The following is a 27,094-nucleotide window of genomic DNA, read 5'->3' on the forward strand; positions in this document are numbered from 1 at the left end:
GCCTATTTATCTAACAAAATAACATCAGCTTCCCAGCAATATTGGCTGCAGGAAGCTAGTCTTCATTCTAGCACCCTGCACCTGTCACAGCCTGTGCAGTTCCTCTATCTTGCATGGGGTGTTACGTTCTGCACTGGTGCTTCTAGCACACTCAGCTGATGCAACAAACTGCTGAGATACAGACCAGAGTGTGCTAGAAGCACCAGAGCAGATAGCAACACCCCAGGTAGGAAAGAGGAACTGCACAGGTTATGAGAGGTGCAGGGTGCTTGCATGAAGACCAGTAAGCGCATACTTACCTCCTTGCCGGACAGTCGGCGTCCCCACTCCTCAAATTTGGTCCGCCATCGCCGGATTTGGTTGCCAGGAGCACCGCACGTGGAAGCCCAGCGTCAGGGTTAAAGGTGCAGATCACCATAACATCCCAGCAAGGCTGGAAAAATGACAAGTACCCTTAAATCCGGAGAACACTGACAATTTTACTGGATTTAGAGATGTTCTCCGATTTACAGAGACCCATAAATTATATGGAGTTTATCAATTTTGCATTTATTGGATTCAATATTTAATTTGACCTTTGTTTTATCCTAATTCCATAAGCATTGAACCTGGCTGCGGATTATGGGCCTGATTCATTTCCAGTCGCAACTGCGAATACGCGCGCAGACAGCCGATTGTTGCGTTCTGCGCATGCATCGCTGTGCGCGTGAGGAGGTTTCACTGGAATCGGACTGCGATCGCAGTGACTACGCAGACCCATCGCAGACCCATCGCAGAGTGATGGACAGGAAGTGACCGTTTGGGGGTTGTGGTCGGCGAAAACGCAGGCATGTCAGTGCATTTGAACGCTGTTACACGGGCATGCATAAATTAGTCACTGCGATGCTGTACGCACTGTGGCCCTGATTCAGAGCTGGACGCTCTGACCAGAGCGCTCGCTCTGAATCAGGGCCCACCTCCATAAATATGGAGCGTCCTCCTGGACGCTCGTATAGCTGTGGGTCACCACCCACAGCATATACGAGCGTGCAGGATGATGGTCGCGATGGTCTTGACCATCGCGACCATCGCGACTGCGAGCAGAAGCCTGCGGTTGAGTTTCTCAACCGCAAGGCCAGGAGTGATTTTGGCTCTATCAGAGCCAAAATCACTCCCACTGACATCACTAGTGATGTCAGTGGGCCGGCTTCTGACGGTAGGCGTTCCCTTGGGAACGCCTCCGTCTGGTAGGCACGCCCCCGGCACGCCCACCAAAGGGGGCGTGCTGTCAATCAACATTGACAGCACGCCCCCTTTGATCAGACACTACGAGCGAAGGAAAGTCCTTCACTCATCGCGTCTCGCGCATGCGCACGACGTAGCTCCCTCCGTCGTGCGCATGCGCAGTGCAGACCATCGACCCACTTGTGAACGGACAGCCGCTCACGAGTGGGTCTGAAACAGGCCCTGTGTGCGATGAGGTTAGCAATTCCTGAGTAAGGTCAGACCTTGTGCAAGTGTGCCTGAGGCTCCGATGGTACTTGATGTTACCGATGGTTTCGCAGACTTGCTAAGTATGGATGTCAGTAAGAGGAAGTGGGCGTCCTTATGTTAGACTGCGACGGCATTGCGATTGCAAACATTAGCATATTTTGGCAGTGAGACTGAGGGCCTGATTCAGACCCGCTCGCAAGCGCTATGCGCTCGCAAGCGGGTCGATGACCGGGCGTGCACGAGCCCCGGAGCGAGCGAGAAATCACTCGCTCCGGGGCTCGCAACAAACGGGGCGGCTGTCTATGTTGATTGACAGCTCGCCCCATTTTGTATTCGGGGGGGGGGGGGTGGCTGGCCAGACAGAGGCGTTCCTGCCGTTTGAGGGCGGCCTTACTGACATCACTCGTGATGTCAGTAGTTGAGCTTCCTGTTCTATTAGAGCAGGAAGCTCACTGGGGCTTGCGGGAAGGAGACCCTACCACAAGTCACCCACAGCTTAGCGAGCGGCCAGGAGACCGTTTTTTTTTTTTTTTTTAAAAAGCGTCCGCCCTGATTCAGAGCGAGCGCTCGCTTTTTGCGCGCGGCTCTAAATCAGGGCCTGAGTGCGTAATCACAGCTGCGATTGCAATAGTGTAGCGATCCGTAATGAATCAAGCCCTATGGATATTACAAGCATAGAAAGGATTCTTTACAGTTAGGGGAGTATATAATCTTCAGCACAACATACAATAGATTCAAAGAACATTTGTCTTATTTGGATTATGTCCTATGATGAATTCCAAATGAAAAAGCAACCATTGGATTGTTTGATGGTTTACACTTAGGGACAGAAGTGTCCCCATTTTGGGAAGCAGTGTATATAATATGTCCAATTCTCTGCAAACTTTGATGAAGGCTGTATGGATGGGATCAGTATGATTTACCGCTGGCCCCATGGTGAAGATGGTGAAGATCCCGAAGCTACTAAAGGTAAGTATAAACTGTCCTTTTCTTACCCCCTGACCCTAACCCTCCTTTAAGGGTACTTAACCCTAACCTCCCCCCAAGTGCCTAACCCCCCTCTAAGTGTCTAAAACTAACCCCCCTTCCCCGTAGCCTAACCCTAAATCACCCGGGGGGGTGCCTAACCCTAACCCCCCCTTCCCATAGCCTAACTTTAACCTTACAGGGGGGTGCCTATCCCTAAGTCCCCCCCAGGAGTCCCTAACCTAACCCTCCCCTCCCGCGGCTGTCCACGCCCGACGCCCAGCTTACCTTCGATCGGTAAGCTGGGTGTCGGGCTCCCGGCATAGGTCTAATGACAGGCGTCAGGATTTTGACGCCTGTCATTTGTACCTTGCCGGGATTAGACAGTCGGGAAGCCAGCGGTCGGGATTTCGTCCGTCGGCTTCCCGACTGCTTCCCGTATGGATTAACGAGGCACATCATTGCAAGAACGGTATTTTGTGCATTCGGCAAGTTCCTAAATGATGGGCCATTGCATTTAGAAAGGTTTGTAGAGCATTATTGGAATTTTTTTTAGAACATTAAAGTTAAAAATGTTGTTCAAATATTTTAGCACCATATTAAAAATGGGTGTTGACTACTGCTTGCCAGGCTGGTTATACAGAGCGAGAAATAGGAGCAGGAAGCAGCCAAAGAACGCCATCACGGTCTGCCATAATTGCTCCCAACTGCAAGCGCCTGTGAGTCCGGGTTATTGGAAACCGTGGTCTCCACCCTCATGCTGTTACTAGCTTTAAAAATTGTTAATAAAAACATTATTTTTGGTGCCAATGGGCAAGGGACTAATGCTAATTTGTAACTTTGTAATTACTGTTATTTACAATTTTTTTTTTTACTTTTACACCTTTATACAATGGTCTCCAACCACTGCTACTAGTAGCTCTTGGTCTTAATTTTGGGAGCTCACCTAGCTGCAGTACTGTCGAGTCAACTAGGAGGAAGTGACCTCTGACGTGTGCTCCCCCGTGGCATCGACGTCATGGGTGGAGCCACAGGGAAGCACGTCAGGTGATTTCCGCAGCCTTTACAGCAATCACATGACGTGCTTCCCGGTGGTTTCACCCACAACGCCTACGCTATGGCGGAGCGAGTGACTCCCGCCCAGCCCTGCCGGAAATCACACAGCAGCCCTGCCTATAACTTTGGCTCCTCTACTGCACGTACCTCCTTGGAGCCCGTAATTAACAGTGAAATGCGCCTGTGCTTACATTTTATTTACAAGCTACAACAATATCGCTGTAAACATTAAATGCATTTTTATTTTCTATGAATTTTTTATTTATTTATTTTTTCATTAAATTACCTGTTTTTTTCTACAATCTTAGTAGCTCTTCAGGAGGTTTAATTTTTTTAAAGTAGCTCACACCCCAATTCAGACTTGCCTCCTTCCGGGAGGGGACAGCCTGGACGACACTGGACTGGACGTGGCGGCTCAACACGTCATCGTGGCCCCGCCCCCCGCTGTGCATAGCCCGTAATACAGGCACTGTACGGCGGGGGGCGGGGCTTCGATGACGCGATTTAACGCAAATCGCGTCATCTGATCCCCCGGGCTGCATACTAAGTGGCCGGCAACGGGGGGTGCGGGATGGCTACGGCTGGTTCCGGGAGACTTGCCTTGCCTTCCGGGTGGTCGGGAGCGGCACCCGATTTTCGGGAGGCTCCCGACCAAATTGGGAGGGTAGGCAAGTATGCCCCAATTAACATTGGAGACCACTGTCTTTATACATTGGCATATTTGTACTAGCCTGTGACTTGCAGGAAACGTTGCGATTTCAGTGATTTAGCATGCAGATTTAGAGTGGCAATTCATTTATTTTTTATTAAAAACCTTTATCAAATGGGCAATATGAAATAGCCTGCGATTTGCCGAAACCATAAAAATTAATAATAATAATTATTATATAAGCCAATATATTCACAGATTCACAAAAAAATATTGAGAATGTATATTAATTTACATTAAGCCAGATACAGGACCTACACACAGATACTATCTGCAGGTGCACACTCTGGTACTTTCACTAAATACATTGAATCATTTTTCAGACTTCCCTTCTGTGGCTTTCAGCCATGTCTTCATATCATCAGTTACGGGTTTATTTTCCTTGTGAAACTGCATAGTCTTCTGAGTTGTATTCAAACAGCAGCTTAGGGACTTCTGGCAGGGTTAGAAAACATAAAACTCTGCTGGATGGCATATATACATGGATATGGAGCACTAATAGAAGGCAGAATGATAATGCAATGTGATTAGAAAAAGATGCAGGAAGACCTGTACAGTACAAGTAGATAGATGCACAGTATTATCTGTGCTAATGACCGGGAGCAGGTCGGCAGAGAGGGCAGGCACATATAAAGCATGGTAAGGTCACTATAACACATTTTATTCCACTGAATGTAAGAGAAAATAAGGTAACATTTACCAAATGTGCATGGCTAAGTAGAGCACACGGTTCCACTCTAGAGAAATGTAATTTATTCACGCTTTGGATACAGAGTCTGATTTCCACGTGTGACAGATATGTCAGAATCTCTTCAGAGTTGACGTTTCGTGCCTAAAATGAAGACTGAGTGGCATATGGTACCACACAGCGAGCCTGTCATCAATCAGACCAGCTCTGCGCCAGGGCTGACAGTAACTCAATCCAGACACAGCAACAGCAACCTGCTACCAAGGCGCAATCACACTCCACGCAGCTTTATCAATAGACAAATCTCTTTATTCAACCAAGGTGAGCAACAAAAATAATACACATAGAATTATGAATTGCAACAATATCTACAGTGTGCGGCTCTAAAGACGACGTAAAATAACTTTGTGTTGGCATAAATACGCTGTTTTCTGTCCCTTGTTTCTAAAGTCTTCATAGTAATCTGTGCGCCAAAAATGCATAATTCAGCAACTGCGCCTACATGTTTCCACAACTACATTACAAGGTTTACACCTTTATCCCAGACTCTGGAAACGCCTGTTGTAAGAGTAATCTGCACCTAGTTTTGTGCTGTCTTTATTACATGTGGCGTTTTTGTGTGTTTGATGGTTTTCATTGCACCTAAAACTGCACCTTTACGGTGGGAATATAAAGTAGACCTATTCGCCTGGACTGCCGAGGTGGCGGAGAGGAACACGCTGTGAGGTCCTCCGCAAATCAAGCGAATGTTCCCGCTAGTGCGCCTCCATACCGCTTTATCTAAATGAAATATTCACACATGACAAAATAAAATCAAATTTTTCACTAGGGCAGAGAGTCCCAACCGCGGTCCTCAAGACTCCCCAACAGGTCAGGTTTTAGAGATATCCATGTTTGAGCACAGGTGGTTAAATCAAACTGACTGAGGTACTAATTAAGTCATCTGTGCTCAACCAAGGAGATCTCTAAAACCTGAACTGCTGGGGAGCCTTGCAGACCGCGATTGGGAACCTCTGCACTAGGGTAAAAATAATTCTGAACTTCTAAATTCACCCAATTCTTCCTGACAACTGCTGCCAATTGTTTGCATCTCGGCGATGTCGACATCTTTGTCACCGCAAAACAAAGCGCACATTTCACAGAGACACAGAAAGTGTGGATCGCAATGTCTGCGTAACACAAAATTATTTTAGTACCAATCAACCAAAACCAACAGACAGCTACAAAATGAATAACAAACCATCTATAATAATTACAAGATTACATCAAAATAATGGAGCAAAAAAAATATATATATAGGAAAAGTACAGAAAAATGAATTAAGCAAATGCATCATCACGAATGTAGAACCGTTTACCAGCGGCGACTCATATATAAAGGGGAGGGGGGGAGTTCCTGAGGTCAGCGCATTCTGTGACAATATCATCCATTTAGAGTCAATTTGAAATGCATGTACCATGGAGAGGATGGAGAAGACCGGTATATATGTTTATGTGGGAGGTTTAATGACACAATTGAATTTTCTGTAATAGTCATCGATATTTTATAATACAATTTGAACTGACGCTCACCATTAAGTACTAGCTTACTTCCGGCTGTGATTCTATGACCTTAAGGCAAGCATGTAGCGTCTGCCAGAGGAGCTAGATGTAATGGCCGTGTCTGAGAGACATATAAGCTGTCCACTCCTAAACCACACAGCATCCTCCATGCTCAGACAAGCTGTTATGGAACTATAAGTCCCAGCATGTCTTGTAGGTGTCTGCTGGAGCTTTTAATTCCACAAAAGCTATAGAGTCACAGGTTCTTAGCCTCTGGCCCAGTCCACCCGGCCTGCTCTAGTCTTGTGTAGCGGTAAGGATGTATACAATGTAAAGGGAATAATAATTCCCCCCCAGTACTGGGTGAGCTGTCATTAGTGAGGGGAATCTCCTTACAACATTGAAGGCAGTCTGGTCCCTGTCTGGTGAAGATTATCACAAGAGGACAGCTCCACCATAGCCTTTGCCCTACCTATTCCCGCCAGAGGAATGAGAATTTAGAAAGGTGGCATTTCTCACCCAGCAGCTGGTAACTTATAGGGGAAGACTTAAGGTGCATACACACACAACAATTTTTTGAACGATTATCGTTAAACGATATCGTTTAACGATAATCGTTTGAAAAAATCGTTCATTTTCTGAGTCAAACGATGAACGATTATCGTTCATGCGCGTTCACGTTTGTAGTTTGTAGTTCAGTCAGACTTGTCAACTGAACGATTTTCATTAAGGGAATATGCAAAAATCGTTTGTAGTTCATAAAAATCCTTCATTACACTTTAAAAAATCTTACAGATAATCTGACAGAAAATCGTTCATAAAATCGTTTATAAATTCGTTGGTAACAAAATCGTTGTGTGTGTATGCAGCTTTAGGGGTATATTTACTAAAGTTCAGGTTTTTAGAAGTAGAGATGCTGCCCATAGCACCCAATCAGATTCTAGCTATTGTTTTCTAGAAGGTGCTAGACAAATGTTAAAGAAAATCTGATTGGTTGCTATGGGTAACATCTCCACTTCTAACCCCCCCCCCCCCCACACACACCAAGCCCATTGGAGAGCATGGACTGGTTAATGTTCTGGACAGTACAAGCTGATATTTGTTGAAAGTGCTGTATATAAAAATTCTCCTTCTCCAAAGCTGGGTAACAGAACTGAAACGCAGAGACAGTAACCCAGAGGCACGGGACATCTCCTGCTCTGATACATGGAGGGAGGGGTGGTTTGATATTAAAATGGGCATTTAGGAAAATAGAGCACTTTAAAGTCACTAGCTGTCTGCACAGTGCACACCAGGAGATGCCTACGGACCCTAGATGTGCGCTTATACAGAAAGAGACTATAAACTTCGCTCCGCCAAAGCCCAAACACTCCCAGTAAATAAACCTTGGCTGTTTCTGTCTAAAATAATGCTTCATAGACTGATTTAAAGCTTCCATTAATCGTGAGAGTGAGGGGACATGATGGGGGCCAGTATGACGTGTGCCACTTGTGCGGTGGGGAACTTTACATTACATAGTACAGAAAGCAACACAGAATCATGGCCACGCCCACTTCGGAAAAAAGAGAAAAGTAAAAAACCTATTTGCAGCGCTGCGCCCTGGGGATGGGGGCGCTGTGGACCCCTCAGCCTGTCACAAATCCAGGGGGGCTCGATCAGTGTGATCTCCCACTGGAAGAGGAGAGCAGTCTTCCACTGCAGCCCAGCACAAAGCAGCATGTGCTGGGCTGCTGACAGGTAAGAGGGACGAGGGGGCATCATGGAACCAGTGCCCCCCGCCAGGCCTCTCCAACAAGCTGGGCCTGGGTAATTAGTACCCGCTATCTCCTCCTCTCTGCGCCCCTGAAAACAGCACTATCCGGCCTTGCAAACCCATGACTTCTGGTGGACATTAATCCAAAGAATGGGGGAGAGTTAGCATAGCTTGGAGAGAGATAAATTGGAGAGATAAAGTACCAACCAACCAGCCCCCATCATTTTCTTCAAACAAAGGGGCTCATTTATCAACGAGGTATATCATACGCAACGTGTTTTTAAATGGTGCTCAAGTCAATCAGCTCCAAACTGTCATTTTTCAAACACATCATACACAACAAGTATTAATACTGATAAATGGGCCCCACATCCTGTAAAATGTCAGGTAGGAGCTAATAGGTTGGTACTTTATCTCACTCCAAGCATTGATAAATCTCCCCCTATTTTTATTTTTGCTTTTTAATGCTGAATGGCTTGGTGACCTGCGATTTGTAAGTTACCTATTTTAGACATAGAAATTACAAAAGAAACAGCCTGAAGAACAGCCAGACCCGTATCACAGAGCCTGTGTCATCGCCATTTTACCTATTGCGGACAAAATTCCATGGAAATGGCTTATTCTGCGATCATTTACGTTGCAAAGTAGAAATCCCGACACCGGGAGCCTGAGGCCCGGCATACCAAATGAAGGTAAGCCGGGCGCCGACAGCTGCGGGGGGGGGGGGGAAGGGTTAGGTTACAGGGCTCACGGGAAGACTTAGGGTTAGGCACCCCCCGGGAGGGTTAGGCTTGGGGAAGGGGGGTTAGGCACCCCTGGGGGGAGGTTACGGTTAGGCACCCCCCCTGGGAGTGTTAGGTTTAGGCTGCGGGGAAGGGGGGGCTAGGTTTAGGCACTTACAGGGGGGATTAGGGTTAGGCACTAGGGGGGGGGAGGTTAGGGTTAGGCACACCTAAGGTAGGGTTAGCGTTAGGGGGGGGGATAGGGTTAGGTGTAGTTACTAAACTTACCGATCAGGATTTTCAGTCCTGCCGGTCTTCTGCTGTCAGCATTTGAACCACCGGGCATAGGTCCGGCGGTCATTCATACCGATCATCATATGGATATTATTCATAGGGATGCATTATACTCATTCTACAACTTCCTTGACATGGCCACCGGGGGCACTGTTTCATTGGATCCTTGGGTAGCAACTCACTACAATGTCTATTTATTGAATAGCAAAAAACTCTACGTTCAATGAAAACATGTGTTTTTTGTAGGCTTTTCCATACACATAAAGGGTGAGCCCCCGCTAGTGGTGGCAAAGCATGAGAGTCTCAGTAAGGATCTCAGTGTAGCAATAACAGGGAAAAAACAAAAACAATTAAAGTTGTTTTTTAATCAGGTTTTTCAGGTACATTGCATATGTACAGATGGGCTAGCTGGGTCACACATGTACAGATGGGCTAGCTGGGTCACACATGTACAGATGGGATAGCTGGGTCACACATGTACAGATGGGCTAGCTGGATCACACATGTACAGATGGGCTAGCTGGGTCACACATGCACAGATCGGCTAGCTGGGTCACACATGTACAGATCGGCTAGCTGGGTCACACATGTACAGATCGGCTAGCTGGGTCACACATGTACGGCTAGCTGGGTCACACATGTACAGATCGGCTAGCTGGGTCACACATGTACAGATCGGCCTGCTGGGTCACACATGTACAGATCGGCTAGCTGGGTCACACATGTACAGATCGGCTAGCTGGGTCACACATGTACGGCTAGCTGGGTCACACATGTACAGATGGGCTAGCTGGGTCACACATGTACAGATGGGCTAGCTGGGTCACACATGTACAGATGGGCTAGCTGGGTCACACATGTACAGATGGGCTAGCTGGGTCACACGTGTACAGATGGGCTAGCTGGGTCACACATGTACAGATGGGCTAGCTGGGTCACACATGTACAGATGGGCTAGCTGGGTCACACATGTACAGATGGGCTAGCTGGGTCACACATGTTCAGATTCGGCTAGCTGGGTCATACATGGGCCGTTAACCATTAATTCTCTGGCCAGTATTGCTGAAGCAGATGTTTATCGCATTTTACTCTGTGTTCCTGGGGATCCTGTTCCTTCTACTATACACGGGAGCCTCCCGGTCATTCCAAGAGAGTCGGCAAGTATAACCATGGGGCAACGATGGTGCCGCCCACAGAGCCCTGTACGTCAGCATCACTCGCACACCCCTAGATACAGCCCTGTTATCAAATGCAGCTCTGAAGTCACTAACACATCACTCATCTCCTGATATACTTTGTGCTGCTGGGATACCCTTCTCCTTCCACTATATAACCCTCAGTCTGTGGCTTCCAGCTGCTTCCATTCCCCTCCGCACATCATGTCACTGCCCCTGTCACATGTAGCCCTGTCCTCATTAACACATCACTCATCTCCTGAAGCACTGTGCTGCTGGGGACCCTGCTCCTTCCACTATATAACTCTCCGTCTGTGGCTTCCTGTATCAGTATGTCAGGAGCCTGACATCACTACTCTGTGCTGCTGGGGACCCTGCTCCTTCCACTATATAACTCTCCGTCTGTGGCTTCCTGTATCAGTATGTCAGGAGCCTGACATCACTACTCTGTGCTGCTGGGGACCCTGCTCCTTCCACTATATCTCTCAGTCTGTGGCTTCCTGTATCAGTGTGACAGGAGCCTGACATCACTACTCTGTGCTGCTGGGGACCCTGCTCCTTACACTATATAACTCTCAGTCTGTGACTTCCTGTATCAGTGTGACAGGAGCCTGACATCCCTACTCTGTGCTGCTGGGGACCCTGCTCCTTCCACTATATAACTCTCAGTCTGTGACTTCCAGTATCAGTGTGACAGGAGCCTGACATCACTACTCTGTGCTGCTGGGGACCCTACTCCTTCCACTATATAACTCTCAGTCTGTGGCTTCCTGTATCAGTGTGACAGGAGCCTGACATCACTACTCTGTGCTGCTGGGGACCCTGCTCCTTCCACTATATAACTCTGTCTGTGGCTTCCTGTATCAGTGTGACAGCAGCCTGACATCACTACTCTGTGCTGCTGGGGGACCCTGCTCCTCCCACTATATAACACTCAGTCTGTGACTTCCTGTATCAGTGTGACAGGAGCCTGACATCACTACTCTGTGCTGCTGGGGACCCTGCTCCTCCCACTATATAACTCTCAGTCTGTGACTTCCTGTATCAGTGTGACAGGAGCCTGACATCACTACTCTGTGCTGCTGGGGACCCTGCTCCTCCCACTATATAACTCTCAGTCTGTGACTTCGTGTATCAGTGTGACAGGAGCCTGACATCACTACTCTGTGCTGCTGGGGACCCTGCTCCTTCCACTATATAACTCTGTCTGTGGCTTCCTGTATCAGTGTGACAGGAGCCTGACATCATTACTCTGTGCTGCTGGGGACCCTGCTCCTCCCACTATATAACTCTCAGTCTGTGACTTCCTGAATCAGTGTGACAGGAGCCTGACATCACTACTCTGTGCTGCTGGGGACCCTGCTCCTACCACTATGTATCTCTGTCTGTGGCTTCCTGTATCAGTGTGACAGGAGCCTGACATCATTACTCTGTGCTGCTGGGGACCCTGCTCCTCCCACTATATAACTCTCAGTCTGTGACTTCCTGTATCAGTATGACAGGAGCGGACCCTGCTCCTTCCACTATATAACTCTTTCTGTGGCTTCCTGTATCAGTGTGACAGGAGCCTGACATCATTACTCTGTGCTGCTGGGGACCCTGCTCCTCCCACTATATAACTCTCAGTCTGTGTCTTCCTGTATCAGTGTGACAGAAGCCTGACATCACTACTCTGTGGCTGCTGGGGACCCTGCTCCTCCCACTATATAACACTCAGTCTGTGACTTCCTGTATCAGTGTGACAGAAGCCTGACATCACTACTCTGTGCTGCTGGGGACCCTGCTCCTTCCACTATATAACTCTGTCTGTGGCTTCCTGTATCAGTATGACAGGAGCCTGACATCATTACTCTGTGCTGCTGGGGACCCTGCTCCTCCCACTATATAACTCTCAGTCTGTGTCTTCCTGTATCAGTGTGACAGAAGCCTGACATCACTACTCTGTGCTGCTGGGGACCCTGCTCCTCCCACTATATAACACTCAGTCTGTGACTTCCTGTATCAGTGTGACAGAAGCCTGACATCACTACTCTGTGCTGCTGGGGACCCTGCTCCTTCCACTATATAACTCTGTCTGTGGCTTCCTGTATCAGTGTGACAGCAGCCTGACATCACTACTCTGTGCTGCTGGGGACCCTGCTCCTACCACTATATAACTCTGTCTGTGGCTTCCTGTATCAGTGTGACAGCAGCCTGACATCACTACTCTGTGCTGCTGGGGACCCTGCTCCTCCCACTATATAACTCTCAGTCTGTGGCTTCCTGTATCAGTGTGACAGGAGCCTGACATCACTACTCTGTGCTGCTGGGGACCCTGCTCCTTCCACTATATAACTCTCAGTCTGTGACTTCCTGTATCAATGTGACAGGAGCCTGACATCACTACTCTGTGCTGCTGGGGACCCTGCTCCTTCCACTATATAACTCTGTCTGTGTCTTCCTGTATCAGTGTGACAGGAGCCTGACATCACTACTCTGTGCTGCTGGGGACCCTGCTCCTTCCACTATATAACTCTCAGTCTGTGACTTCCTGTATCAGTGTGACAGGAGCCTGACATCACTACTCTGTGCTGCTGGGGACCCTGCAATCACAAAAGTGATTGGACACTGACAGCAAATAGATCAGTGAGATGTTATTGGTGTCAGTACTGTGTAGGTCACCACGTGCAGTGATTACTGCAGACACCCTTCTTGGCAAACTGTCCACAAGTTCCTGGACAGCAGCAGGCGTTCTGCCATTCTGCCTTATCTACAGTGACCAACTGTGACACTGAAGAAGGTTGAGTCGGCCTAGAACGCACCGGTCGCTCCAATTCGTCCCAGAGGTTCTCAGTGGGGTTCAGATCTGGACTCTGAGCTGGCCAGTCCATCCAGGTTACAGAATTTTCTGTATACCAGTCCAGCGTCGCCCTGGAAACATGACAGATGGCATTGTCACCCTGATAAAAACATTTATTGTTTCCTTAGAACTGCAAGAGCATGGACCTCCCTACGAAATGTTCTTGTCGCAACCGCCATACCATCGTGTACAATGGTATGGGGTGTCCAATCACTTTTGTCTACATAGTGTACAGTATATAACTCTCAGCCTGTGGCCTCCTGCTGCCTCCATTCCCTTCCTCACATCACGCCACTGACAGTCATATGCAGCACCGTCCTTATTAGGGGTCACAAGGCTAAACGGGTCACTGTCTCCTTTGGCACGCTCTCATATACATACTTGTCGACTTTCTATATATCTTCTCCGGGAGAAGCATTCGGCCACTTATGGGGGGGCGGGGCGGAGCCCCTATGTCATTAGCAAACTGGCACAAATCACGTTTTCGCCTCTTTTAGCCCCACCCCCTCCATACTGAGACGTGATTCCCATCAATTAGCTACCCATCCTACCCGCCACACTAGAAAGTGGGTGGGATTCAGTAGATCTGGACACTCTTCCGGGGGGGGGGGGGGGGGGTGATGGGCTACCTGAAAATTCGGGAGCCTCCCACAACTTCCGGGAGAGTGGGTAAGTAGGTATGCTCAGGTCCTGAAATCATCTGTGCTGTGAGTATCTAATTGGCTACAGGTTGTTCTCACCCTGTCCACTTTAAAAATGGGTGTGAGCATAAAATGAAGACTGAACGCAATAAGGTAGATGCTCAGCTGTTAGGACATAACTCCCAACATTCAGGGTATCTAGAAAGACACGCTCATAGGGTCTCATTCAGACCCGGTCGCAAGCGCTGAGCACTCGCAACCTGGTCGATGTTAAGGCCCTGCGCACGCGCAGCGGCCGCACTGCGCGTGCACAAGCCCCGGAGCGAGAGAGAAATTCTGCCGTTTTGTGGGCGGCCGCACTGACATCAGCAGTGATGTCAGTGTGGAGCTCCCTGCTCGATCAGAACAGGAAGCTCCCTGGGGCTTGCGGTTGCCGAGACCCAACCTTAGGGACTCGTCGCAAGCCCCGATGGTCGCGATGGATCACCCCGGTCGGTCTCTGAAGCTGTGGGTGGTAACCCACAGCTTAGCTAACGACCAAGAGGCCGCACTAAAAAAAACAAGCGGCCGCCCTCTTTTAGAACGAGCGCCTCGGAATGAGGGCCATAGTCCTTCTAAAGCTGTGTTGTGATTGCATCACGCCTGAACCCCTAGGCCACAAGAAAAACCCAAGATGCCTCTTTGACACTGTCACTACCCGTTCGTCGCCTCTGTGCCATGCTCAGTGATGGTGAGAAGGATCTATCTCCCCAAATTCCCAGCAAGTCAAAACAAATATCCTGGCTGCCAAAACGGTGGGACAGTCCCCCGGAACTGACTGATACAAGCAGGACAGGCTGACTCGCCCCCCTCGTCAAACGCACATTAAATACAAATGCCTTTTAAGAACAAAGATTAGCATTTAACTACATGACTGATCCCCTGAAATGTTGTAGCAACCTCAGCCGTTAGGATCAGTGTTAGCGTTTAGGAGATAACTAAGCAGATTGAAACCGAAGCCTCTTGTGCTCCTGCCCACTCCCCCCCCGGACTGAGGGGGTCAATGGTTTAATGGTGATCTCTGTATTACATGAAATTAGCGGCAACAAACGTCTAGGGCGAGAATGATTACTTTACCAGGCTGAATTACGAGCCTGCGCGACGGGTAGGTGTTCCCCACTTACAGCAGACCTCTATCACTTCACTATCACTTGTATCTTATAATTACGGTTATCAACAGACGCACGCCACACACTCTGAATTAAGCGCTGGGATACGGGAGGAATCATCTATGTGAAAACATAAGAAGTGTTTAGAAACACAGAATAATACAAAAAAAAAAAAACGTAAAACAAATGTTATATTTCCTAACACATTCATCGCTGGATTTCCCATTACCCATTCGGTGAAGCCTGCATCAGGGATGGCTTTATTAATGCCTAATTACAGCCCCACGTAATTATGGGAAAATAAGCGACTTACAAAAATGGGGAAATAAAAATAAAACATAATTAAAAAAAAGCATAATTCGACCACAGTTTTGTATTGTTAGTCCATAGATTAACATTCATAATTAAAAGGGGATTTTGGTAGTCCCCATTAATTAGGCTGCTCCCCATGCTGGTAGGTCTTCAGTGGGAGATACCTCACATCTAAAACCCATCATTTCCCATTTCACCACTGGTCCACCTGCTGACTCGTGCTGGTTTGGCTGTCCAACCAATCACCTCGTAAGCTTAAAGACCTGCAGAGCCATTACCAGCCCACCTGTAATGTCTGTTTTCTATACTGTAGGCTAGATGGAGCTACAGATGTGTAATCCTACATCTAGCCTCCTTGCGCGTTAAACAGCCCTTCAAATTGCGCCATGTCGTGGAGTGACTCGGTAGCGCCGAGCGTTTTTGTGTGACTTTTTACCTTCAAATACGTCCACACAGTGATTTGTATAGCTAGCACAGGCAGCTTCTGCTGATTAAAATGATATGCAGGATGCCTATCATATATGCAGGATGCCTATATTCTGTGTGCTTCTGCGGGTGTATCTGCATGCAAAACGCTACGTTACAATGTTACAGGCGCTGACACTGTAACGTAGCCTGTCACATGTCACAGATACACCCGCAGACACACACAGAACATAGGCATGCCGCATATCATTTTAATCAGCAGAAGCTGCTTGTGCTACCTATTCACATCACTGTGTGAATAAGACGCATTTGAAGGTAAAAAGTCGCTACCGAGGCACCTGGAGCTCCCGCATTATGTGTGGCGTGACTTGTAGCCATGACCAGCGTTAAGCAGACCTACTATGAACCTGGGTGAAGGACTACGCAGCTAGAGGACGGGTGCAGACATTTAAATGATTTAATGACTAGAAACCAGCGGCTATTACAGCAGCACCATATAAAGGGCATCACAGTCACCATCGGGTCTGAATCAGGCCCTCTGTCCTGAAGACCTAGGGATTGTAATGTGTGAGAAGAGAGTGGTCAACAGTGTCACATGCAGCAGAGAGATCCAGGAGAATTAGGAGTGAGTAATGGCCTTTAGACTTAGCAGTGATCACATCATTCACCACCTTAGTCAGTGCAGTCTCTGTGGAGCATTGAGACGATAGCCGGACTGAGGAGGGTCCGAAAGGTTGTGTGAGGCAATTACAAGTGTTGTGACAGGGTAGGCAAGATCTTCAAGAAGCATGGAGGGGCATAGGGGGAAGAGAAGAAAACCTCAGGGGGAGATGTATCATCCGGCGATACGGGAAAGAAGTGGTATCGGCGCACGTTATGTGCATTGATACCACTTGTCCCCCATGTATTATTGAGGGGTCCGGTGTTAAATGATAGGGACGCTATGCGTCCCTGTCATTATCGGCGCTGCTATCTACAAGATGTGCAGGGCAATGCATGAACGGTCAGTGTACTGACCATTCCGACAGCTGCAGCTATCAATATCGGCAGCTGCAGCTATCGTTGTCGTAACACCACAGCAGGGACAGCCCTATCCCTGCTGCCGGCTCTGGAGGCTGCACGCGGGATCTGGCGATGCTTGCGAGATCCTGCACATGCCCAGTGGAGGTGGCTGGGAGGAGAGACACAGGGCGTCTGCATTAGGCTGGTGCACGGTGTACTCAGGCAGAGGTCGCCAGAGGGGGGGGAGTTTTCGCTCCCCTACTCCGGCAGATGAGGTGTTCATACATCTCATCGGTAGTGCTGCCTGCTTCACCTCGGACATCTCATCGGTAGTGCTGCTTGCTTCACCTCGGACATCTCATCGGTAGTGCTGCCTGCTTCACCTCGGACATCTCATCGGTAGTGCTGCCTGCTTCACCTCGGACATCTCATCGGTAGTGCTGCCTGCTTCACCTCGGACATCTCATCGGTAGTGCTGCCTGCTTCACATCGGACATCTCATCGGTAGTGCTGCCTGCTTCACCTCGGACATCTCATCGGTATTGCTGCCTGCTTCACCTCGGACATCTCATCGGTATTGCTGCCTGCTTCACCTCGGACATCTCATCGGTAGTGCTTCCTGCTTCACCTCGGACATCTCATCGGTATTGCTGCCTGCTTCACCTCGGACATCTCATCGGTAGTGCTGCCTGCTTCACCTCGGACATCTCATCGGTAGTGCTGCCTGCTTCACCTCGGACATCTCATCGGTATTGCTGCCTGCTTCACCTCGGACATCTCATCGGTAGTGCTTCCTGCTTCACCTCGGACATCTCATCGGTATTGCTTCCTGCTTCACCTCGGACATCTCATCGGTAGTGCTGCCTGCTTCACCTCGGACATCTCATCGGTAGTGCTGCCTGCTTCACATTGGACATCTCATCGGTAGTGCTGCCTGCTTCACCTCGGACATCTCATCGGTATTGCTGCCTGCTTCACCTCGGACATCTCATCGGTATTGCTGCCTGCTTCACCTCGGACATCTCATCGGTAGTGCTTCCTGCTTCACCTCGGACATCTCATCGGTATTGCTGCCTGCTTCACCTCGGACATCTCATCGGTAGTGCTGCCTGCTTCACCTTGGACATCTCATCGGTAGTGCTGCCTGCTTCACCTCGGACATCTCATCGGTATTGCTGCCTGCTTCACCTTGGATATCTCATCGGTAGTGCTTCCTGCTTCACCTCGGACATCTCATCGGTATAGCTGCCTGCTTCACCTTGGACATCTCATCGGTAGTGCTTCCTGCTTCACCTCGGACATCTCATCGGTATTGCTGCCTGCTTCACCTCGGACATCTCATCGGTAGTGCTTCCTGCTTCACCTCGGACATCTCATCGGTATTGCTGCCTGCTTCACCTCGGACATCTCATCGGTAGTGCTGCCTGCTTCACCTCGGACAACTCATCGGTATTGCTGCCTTCTTCACCTCGGACATCTCATCGGTATTGCTGCCTGCTTCACCTCGGACATCTCATCGGTATTGCTGCCTGCTTCACCTTGGACATCTCATCGGTAGTGCTTCCTGCTTCACCTCGGACATCTCATCGGTATTGCTGCCTGCTTCACCTCGGACATCTCATCGGTAGTGCTTCCTGCTTCACCTCGGACATCTCATCGGTATTGCTGCCTGCTTCACCTCGGACATCTCATCGGTAGTGCTTCCTGCTTCACCTCGGACATCTCATCGGTAGTGCTTCCTGCTTCACCTCGGACATCTCATCGGTAGTGCTGCCTGCTTCACCTCGGACATTTCATCGGTATTGCTGCCTGCTTCACCTCGGTAAATAGGCGAAGCAGAAAGAGTTATAGCATAAAAATATGCCGCTATAATACATTTACCCCACAGTTCTTTAAGGGGCTATTATTTATTTCCATTTTAATGTATAATTATAATCCTGTTTCTACCACATCCCACCAAATTTACATTTTAGTGTCACATAACCAATTGTATTATTATTTTTTAAATGATTACTATAATTATTTTCTTATATCTGCATCCTCCCTATTCTGCCAGATTCTCCTGCCTATTGCCAGTGGCAGGGGCATTTCTAGAGAGGGGGGGGTCCATGTGCAGTCTCCGACATGGGCCCCCTCCTCTCTGTCTGGCGGCCAGCAGCGCACTCAGCTGTGCGCGGCCAGCGCCGGAGTTATAGACTCTGGGCACTAGAGTGCGCCCAGAGTCTATAGAGTGTGCGCAGTTAACCGGGAAAATGGCCGCGGCGGCCATTTTCCAGTCGTTTTTACAGCGCCGGACCCCCGCACTGACGTGGGACTCCGGAGAGGTAAGTAATACTATGGGTGCAGGGTGTGCGGTGCGGGGCCCCCCTGGACCCAGGGGCCCGTGTGCTCCGCACACCCTGCACCCGTTATAGATACGCCCCTGGCCAGTGGCTTCTACATGCCAATAAGGCTGACAAAAGATCGGCCAGGCATTTAAGGCCTCTTACTGGTTTTATTTTTTTTATATACAATTAACTAGATTTATTATTAGATGTTTTAAAGAGAGAAAAGTAGTTTTATGAGGGCATGCAGGTAATGATCCATAGTATAGTAAAAGGCTAAATTCATATCTGCTTCTGGTTCTACACAATTTATTGTTGATTTAATGATTCGCAGTGACCTTTGCCCTGTAACCTCGTCACTAAGATTAGTGCTGCAGAAATCAGCGCGGGCTGTGTAACGTGCGCCCCAGACAGATGCTGTTACTGTACCAGATCAATATTGAATTGGAAGCTGCTGCTGGATTTTATGATCTGAAAAACTGTGTCTGACATTTCCCAGATTTTTCAATAGGTTTCTGGTAATATCAGGCAAATTTCCTGACGTCACCAGTGATATCTCTGCAACAATGTGGCGAGGGCAGGTACCAGTCAGGAGCATGATGTGGTCCCAGTTCATGCACAACGTGAGGGCAGCCATTTTGTAGCAATGTTCAGTAGGCTGCAGCCTCTGAACTCACTAAAGCCTGTAAAATCACTAAGGCAAGTAGGGGAGCGGCCATATTGTGGTTGCCACCCAATATTTATGAGAAGGCCGACTATTAATAAATTAGGAATTAGTGCCTCATGAATATACCACATGCGCATGGTGTCCATTTAGTGCAGAGGAAGGCTGGGGGACCAGCAGCTGCCAGAGTGTGGGGTTCGCCCCCAGTGTAACAGAAAATTGGGGCTTGACCCCTACACTTTGTACACCAAAGTCGTATCCTAAGGGTGACAAGGTCACAACCTCTTTTGCACGTGCACACAGCTTCCATGTGTGTACAACATCTCGCTACAGCATAATGAAATGTTGGGATGTATGGTCTCAATTATATCACTGGTTCCTAGTGAAGGAATAGCTGCATTCTATGTGATGTCACTGGTTCCAAGTGTATGGATAGGCTGCATTCTCAGTGATGTCACTGGTTCCTAGTGACTGGTTAGCTGCATTCTCAGTGATGTCACTGGTCCCTATTGTATGGATAGGCTGCATTCTCAGTGATGTCAATGGCTCCTAGTGACTGGTTAGGCTGCATTCTCAGTGATGTCACTGGCTCCTAGTGACTGGATAGGCTGCATTCTCAGTGATGTCTGGTTCCTAGTGACTGGATAGGCTGCATTCTCAGTGATGTCAATGGCTCCTAGTGACTGGTAAGGCTGCATTCTCAGTGATGTCACTGGTCCCTATTGTATGGATAGGCTGCATTCTCTATCCCGGCAGCACAAATCCCAACACTAAAAGCCCGACATGGGACTAAAAATAGCGTCGAAATCCTGACGCCTATCATTAACCCCACGACCAAATCCCGACACCCGGCATACCGAACGAAGGTAAGTCGGGTGTCTTAGGTTCTATCCGTGGGGGGTGGTTTAGCTTTAGGAACCCCTAGGGGGACTTAGGGTTAGGCACCCCCTCCGGAAGGGTTAGGCTAGGGGAAGGGGGGAATAGGGTTAGGCACCCCCTCTGGGAGGGTTAGAGTTAGGCTAGGAGAAAGGGGGTTAGGGTTAGGCACCCTCGGAGGGAGGATAGGGTTAGGCACCCCCCCCAGGAGGGTTAGGTTTACGGTGCGGGGAGGGGGGGTTAGGTTTAGGCACCAATGAGGGCAGGTTAGGGTTAGGCACTAAGGGGGAGGTTAGGGTAAGGTACCACTAAGGGAGGGTTAGGGTAGCGTTAGGGTACTTACCACCCCCCGTCGGGATTTCGAACCGTCGGTCTTCCGCTGTCGGTATTTGATCTGGCATTACATACCTTTTCCGATGTAACTGGCTCCGAATGAATGGATAGGGTGCATCTCAGTGATGTCACTGGCTCCTAGTGTATGGATAGGCTGCATTTCTCAGTAATGTCACTGGCTCCTAGTGAATGGATATGCTGCACTATGACTGATGTCACTGTCTCCTAGTGACTGGATAGGCTGCATTTCTCAGTGATGTCACTGGCTCCTAGTGAATGGATAGGCTGCACTATGACTGATGTCACTGGCTCCTAGTGTATGGATAGGCTGCATTTCTCAGTGATGTCACTGGCTCCTAGTGAATGGATAGGCTGCATTTCTCAGTGATGTCACTGGCTCCTAGTGAATGGATAGGCTGGGCTGCATTCTCTGTGATGTCACTGGCTCCTAGTGTATGGATAGGCTGCATTTCTCAGTGATGTCACTGTCTCCTAGTGTATGGATAGGCTGCATTTCTCAGTGATGTCACTGGCTCATAGTGAATGGATAGGCTGCATTTCTCAGTGATGTCACTGTCTCCTAGTGAATGGATAGGCTGCACTCTGACTGATGTCACTGACTCCTAGTGTATGGATAGGCTGCACTATGAGACTGATGTCACTGGCTCCTAGTGTATGGATAGGCTGCATTTCTCAGTGATGTCACTGTCTCCTAGTGAATGGATAGGCTGCACTCTGACTGATGTCACTGGCTCCTAGTGTATGGATATGCTGCATTTCTCAGTGATGTCACTGGCTCCTAGTGAATGGATAGGCTGCATTTCTCAGTGATGTCACTGTCTCCTAGTGAATGGATAGGCTGCACTCTGACTGATGTCACTGACTCCTAGTGTATGGATAGGGCTGCACTATGAGACTGATGTCACTGGCTCCTAGTGTATGGATAGGCTGCATTTCTCAGTGATGTCACTGTCTCCTAGTGAATGGATAGGCTGCACTCTGACTGATGTCACTGGCTCCTAGTGTATGGATAGGCTGCACTATGACTGATGTCACTGGCTCCTAGTGTATGGATAGGCTGCACTCTGACTGATGTCACTGGCTCCTAGTGTATGGATAGGCTGCATTTCTCAGTGATGTCACTGGCTCCTAGTGTATGGATATGCTGCATTTCTCAGTGATGTCACTGGCTCCTAGTGAATGGATAGGCTGCATTTCTCAGTGATGTCACTGTCTCCTAGTGTATGGATAGGCTGCACTCTGACTGATGTCACTGACTCATAGTGTATGGATAGGCTGCACTATGACTGATGTCACTGGCTCCTAGTGTATGGATAGGCTGCACTCTGACTGATGTCACTGACTCCTAGTGTATGGATATGCTGCACTATGAGACTGATGTCACTGGCTCCTAGTGTATGGATAGGCTGCATTTCTCAGTGATGTCACTGTCTCCTAGTGAATGGATAGGCTGCACTATGATTGATGTCACTGGCTCCTAGTGTATGGATAGGCTGCATTTCTCAGTGACGTCACTGGCTTCTAATGTATGGACATGCTGCACTTCTCAGTGATGTCACTGGCTTCAAGTGTATGGATAGGTTGCATTTCTCAGTGATATCACTGACTCCTAAAGTATGGATAGGCTGCATTTCTCAGTGATGTCACTGACTCCTAAAGTATGGATAGGCTGCATCTTCATGGATTTTGGTTCAGCCCACACATTGACTGTCTCATTAGCAGAGCAAAGGTGCATTTTAACATTTATAATTTTGTAGTTTTTATTTCCTTTTATGGAGTGCACCCTTTTGCAGTTGGTTACTAATTAATTGCAGAATAATTGCAGAATAATAATGTGCTAACCTCTCTGGAGCTCTGCAGAACATCACTCTGTCCCAGCTACCCATACCAATTCATATTTTTAATATTGCAGAGCATCTAATACTTAGAAACCAGAAACTGACAAAAAAAAAAGAATATTTTTTGTTTGTACAGTTTAAAGAAATTCTAATATGTACAGAACATCTATTCCAGCCTGATATATTTATATACTGTGCTTAGAACTTGGAATAATATAAGTCACTCTAGTTATTCTTGCACAGTTAGCACGCTCAGTAATACAATAATTGCTACCGACAGGACCTGGCCATCAGCACAGGAGGACGGTGCGCTTTTGTACATAACACACAGGTAAGATGAAATATTCATACACATTTTAAATCTGCAATGCGCTGCAGGCCTCGCTGACTGATTCCGGAGCATGAGAAGAAGTGCATGTGTACATGGTAATGGGCTGTGGACAGTGCGCCAGGCGGCCACGGCGTAGGATAAAATGTCCACTTATTCCGGCTCAGGTTGGCAAAGAACACAACGGCAGATTTTTGCCTCGCTAATGATTTAGTCACTGCAGAACAGTGCTGCATATGCATTTGCTCTCTTAGGGGAATCTAGCACATAACCTGCTGGTGTTTATTACGCTGACATTTCCTTCTGAGGGAGGAGGGATGCTGTCTGCTAATAAGGAACTTGCAACTCTACAGCCATTGGCGAATGATTCGCAGCATTTCACAGGGTTTAGTCCCCCCCCCACCACCACCTTTGGCTGTAAACAAGCTCTGTCCATTACAGCAGCTGCATTTGGTTCTTCCCTGGCATTTGCTTTCTGCACCCGCACAGCTCCCCACCCTGAGGACGGTCTTTGCAGGTGGAGCTGTGCTAAGCAAGACAGAAACAAGGCTCGATGCTTAATAACAGGGTGGACCAGAGCCTCAGTGCTAGGAAGCTTTGCACACGCTCTCTATGCCATGAATCGTAGCCCCCAGATCAAGTACTGAGGAAGACACTGACCTGTGTACACCATCCCCCCCCCCCCATACCAAAATAATAAATGAATCACATGACCACAGAGGTAGGCTGGGTGCAGTCAGAGGCGTACTGTGCCTGCCTCTCCCCAGATACCAATATATTTCCAACTGGGGACCTAGAGGCAAATCTCATTACAGGCGCACACTGCAAAATAATACACTGTGACCGATATGCAAGATCTTCCACAGGTCCAGGGAAATCAGAATATGCATATATTGCATGCCAAGCACGGCTCACTTGTATCACATTGACTTCATTTCTATTTGCCTGGTCATCAAGGCAGGTGTGTGATAAAAAGCTTAGGGGAACACACAAAAAGAACATAGAGTTACAGTACATCACTGTGTCCCAAAGCACTTTAGGGAAGAGAAGGGTGGAGAAAAGCTATCTTGTTGACACTCCAGTGCATCCTCTTCCGTCACCTATGGCTGCAGTGTAAACCAATTATTCACATATGCTGTTTGATAATTGCTATGTTCTACTACTACTAATAATAATAATAATATATAACCCAATCCTAGACAAGTGCACCTAAGAACAACATAAGTAAGGCACAATGTGGACCGAACCAATATTAAGCCATCAGATGATTAGGAACTAATGACTTCATTGAGGTGCGAGGCACAATAGGCCTCATTAGCTCCTACTGTGTTGAAAGACTACACTCATGAGTATTACTGCAACTCACAAAATGACTGTGCATAGGTAATGGTACCCTTTTGTCATTTTCTCACTATACAGGACCATATGTCTAAAGTTGCCATACAAGCAGGTAAATTCATGGAGTCGACACTGCGAATGCGCCAACATCAGCACCAAAACCCCAAAGAGTTTGCCATACTCTTGAAGCAATTGGTATTTATTGAGTGTACAGTTATTGTTTGTATTAAAGTTACTGTTTGCACCAAACTCAGCACAAATACTACTTGATTCACTTCAATGATGGCTCAGAGAAGTGAAATATGGTAGAACACAGGAAGCTTTTCCAATGGCCTCTGGTTAAAAGTGCAAACGGACTGGCCTTGGCGGTATACATTAAACCAGATTTGCGCTCGTGTGCGCTGTGTAATACTGAAAGCTTTCCATTAAGCAGAGAGAGAGCGATTTAAGCTGATATATGACCAAGTTTAATACAACCCACACATGGCCTAGAATTTTTATATATATATATATGATCTTTGACGGATGTTAATTGTTTGAAGCTGCAGAATAATACACATCCTCCCTTGCAAAGAATTAGATGTAATTATAAATGGAATCACTGCTATTACAAACAGTGTGCAGAAATTGGCATTGCTGAGGAAAGAAGGTGCTTTATCACAATGAAAGTATCTCATGATAAAGCAACTTATTTGAGTATTCGTGGGGAGGGCTAGAGTACCATTACTATATGCTGTCATACTGATGCTACCATGTCAAAGTAGATTACAGCAAGGGGCATTGTGACATGCACAGCTTTTCAGGGATAAAGTGGCTTCTGCCGCTAACATATGCCAAAGTACGTAGTAGGGGGATGTACTGACACTCCTTATCGGTTCAAAAAAAGTTTTAGTCAAGCAGAAAAAAAATGAAACAAGTTGCTCACTGGCTGCTACCACATCTCTGTGAAAGCAGGCCCCTCACCCCAAGTCGCTGACTTAAATCAATAAATATAGACTGGCCCGAGTGCAGCAATGCATGTCACTGCAGGCTTTTCTCTTCCCTTTGAATGAATAACTATAACACAACAACAAAAAAGGTAATGATAGCAAATCATGCTGTTATTATACAATATTCTTTCATCGTGGTATATGCAGCATTGTGACACCCACTCTGGCAAATATCATCATGGCTGCCACCGGTCACCACAAAAACCGAGACTGTAGAATAATTTATGCCATTCGGTGTACAACATACGCGCAAATTAAGGGCTCTGACAAGTGGTTTTAAAATAAGGGTTTTTGTGTTTTGTGACTTTAATTGCCCCACACAGAATATTCACTTAAATCCATTCCAAGGCCAACAATCAAAAGGGATAAATAATAATTAAAACCATATTATCCCCTTCAGGGAAAATTAGACCTTAATTATTGAGGGTATCTGTTTCTGCAGCCTTGGTACAGGTGGTGCTGATCTCCCCTCCCCTACTAAATGCATATATATATATACCATCCAGGGTATCCATCAGCAATCCTTTTGAGGTCTGTGTGTTACCCAGGCCATTGCCCCCCATTACATCTCCAGCTATTACCCATTAACCTGCAGCCCACACATGTCAATACAACTCAGCCATGGCCTTACACTGGCAGTGCCAGCCTCAGGTGACAACCACCGATCCTGGCAGGACTGGCCAGGGAACCTGGTTACCACCCCAGGCCAGATCTTGGCCGCAGAGCTGACAATCGCTGGGACAGAGAAGGGTGGCTCTTACCTCCGTCTGAGTAGGTCTCCGTGCCGTAGCCATCCTGCAGCCCGTTCGTCCAGGTGCCCTCGTACTTGGCACCGTTGCCCGTGCACTCCCGGACCCCGTAGCGCCCCTTGAAGCCATTGGTCCACTCCCCCCGGTACAGCCACTTGCCCTTGCTCTCCACCCCGATGCCGTGCCGCTTGCCCTGCGCCCAGGTGCCCTGGTAGGTGTTGCCGCTGGGCCAGGTGTAGACCCCCAGCACCTCGAAGCCGTGTGACCAGGAGCCGGTGTACTCGCCCTGCCCCTTGGGACCCGTGCAGATGCCGTGCCCGTGAGCCTTGCCATCCTGCCAGCCGCCGCAGTAGGACCCCCCGTCATCAAAATTAAATCTTCCCCCACTGGACATGCATGTAACTCGGTGCGGGGGTCCGCTCAGCAGTGCGGGGAGGGGGCTGCGGCAGGGCCGGTGCTAAGGAGGAGGCTCCCCGGCGATCAGGTCACGCTCAGTGGCGGCTGCTGCATCCTGAGTGGCTGTGGGTCACAGGGAGAGAGAGAGACCACGGTCCCGCGTGGAGGTGCCCCTGCAGTGCTCAGCTTCCCGAGTGGGACCCCACGCACCCCAGCATATTTGGGGTGAGCGGAGGATGCTCTGCCTTAGGGTGGGTGTGGGGGCAAGAATGCAGCTGCTGCTTCTACCTGCCTCCTCTATGCCCCCTCTCCTCTGTGCCCCTGCCCCCACCACCTCCTCTATACCCCTGCCTCCTCTATGCCCCCTTTCCTCTATGCCAATGCCTCCTCCCCTCCCTGCATTGGCTGCAGCTTTAAGTCAATGTCTCCTTGGCTGATGGATGAGTCTGTCCCGGCCACCCGGATCTCCCCTAGGTGTGTGTGCTGCTGCCCG

The 27,094-nt window shown here is 48.4% G+C and overlaps 1 protein-coding gene across 1 annotated transcript in view; it reads right to left on the reverse strand.

Moving 5' to 3' along the window:
* The window catches only part of JPH3 (junctophilin 3), a 165,061-nt gene extending 138,173 nt beyond the window's left edge, over positions 1-26,888 (reverse strand). The window contains exon 1 of the mRNA XM_088448014.1: positions 26,218-26,888. Coding sequence (XP_088304140.1) covers positions 26,218-26,599 — 382 coding nt within the window. The 5' untranslated portion in view covers positions 26,600-26,888. The remainder of the gene's footprint in view (positions 1-26,217) is intronic.
* Positions 26,889-27,094: the final 206 nt, after the last annotated feature.

This window comes from Taudactylus pleione, unplaced genomic scaffold, assembly GCF_031769625.1.
Source record: "Taudactylus pleione unplaced genomic scaffold, aTauple2 ptg000447l, whole genome shotgun sequence".
Classification (NCBI taxonomy): domain Eukaryota; kingdom Metazoa; phylum Chordata; class Amphibia; order Anura; family Myobatrachidae; genus Taudactylus; species Taudactylus pleione.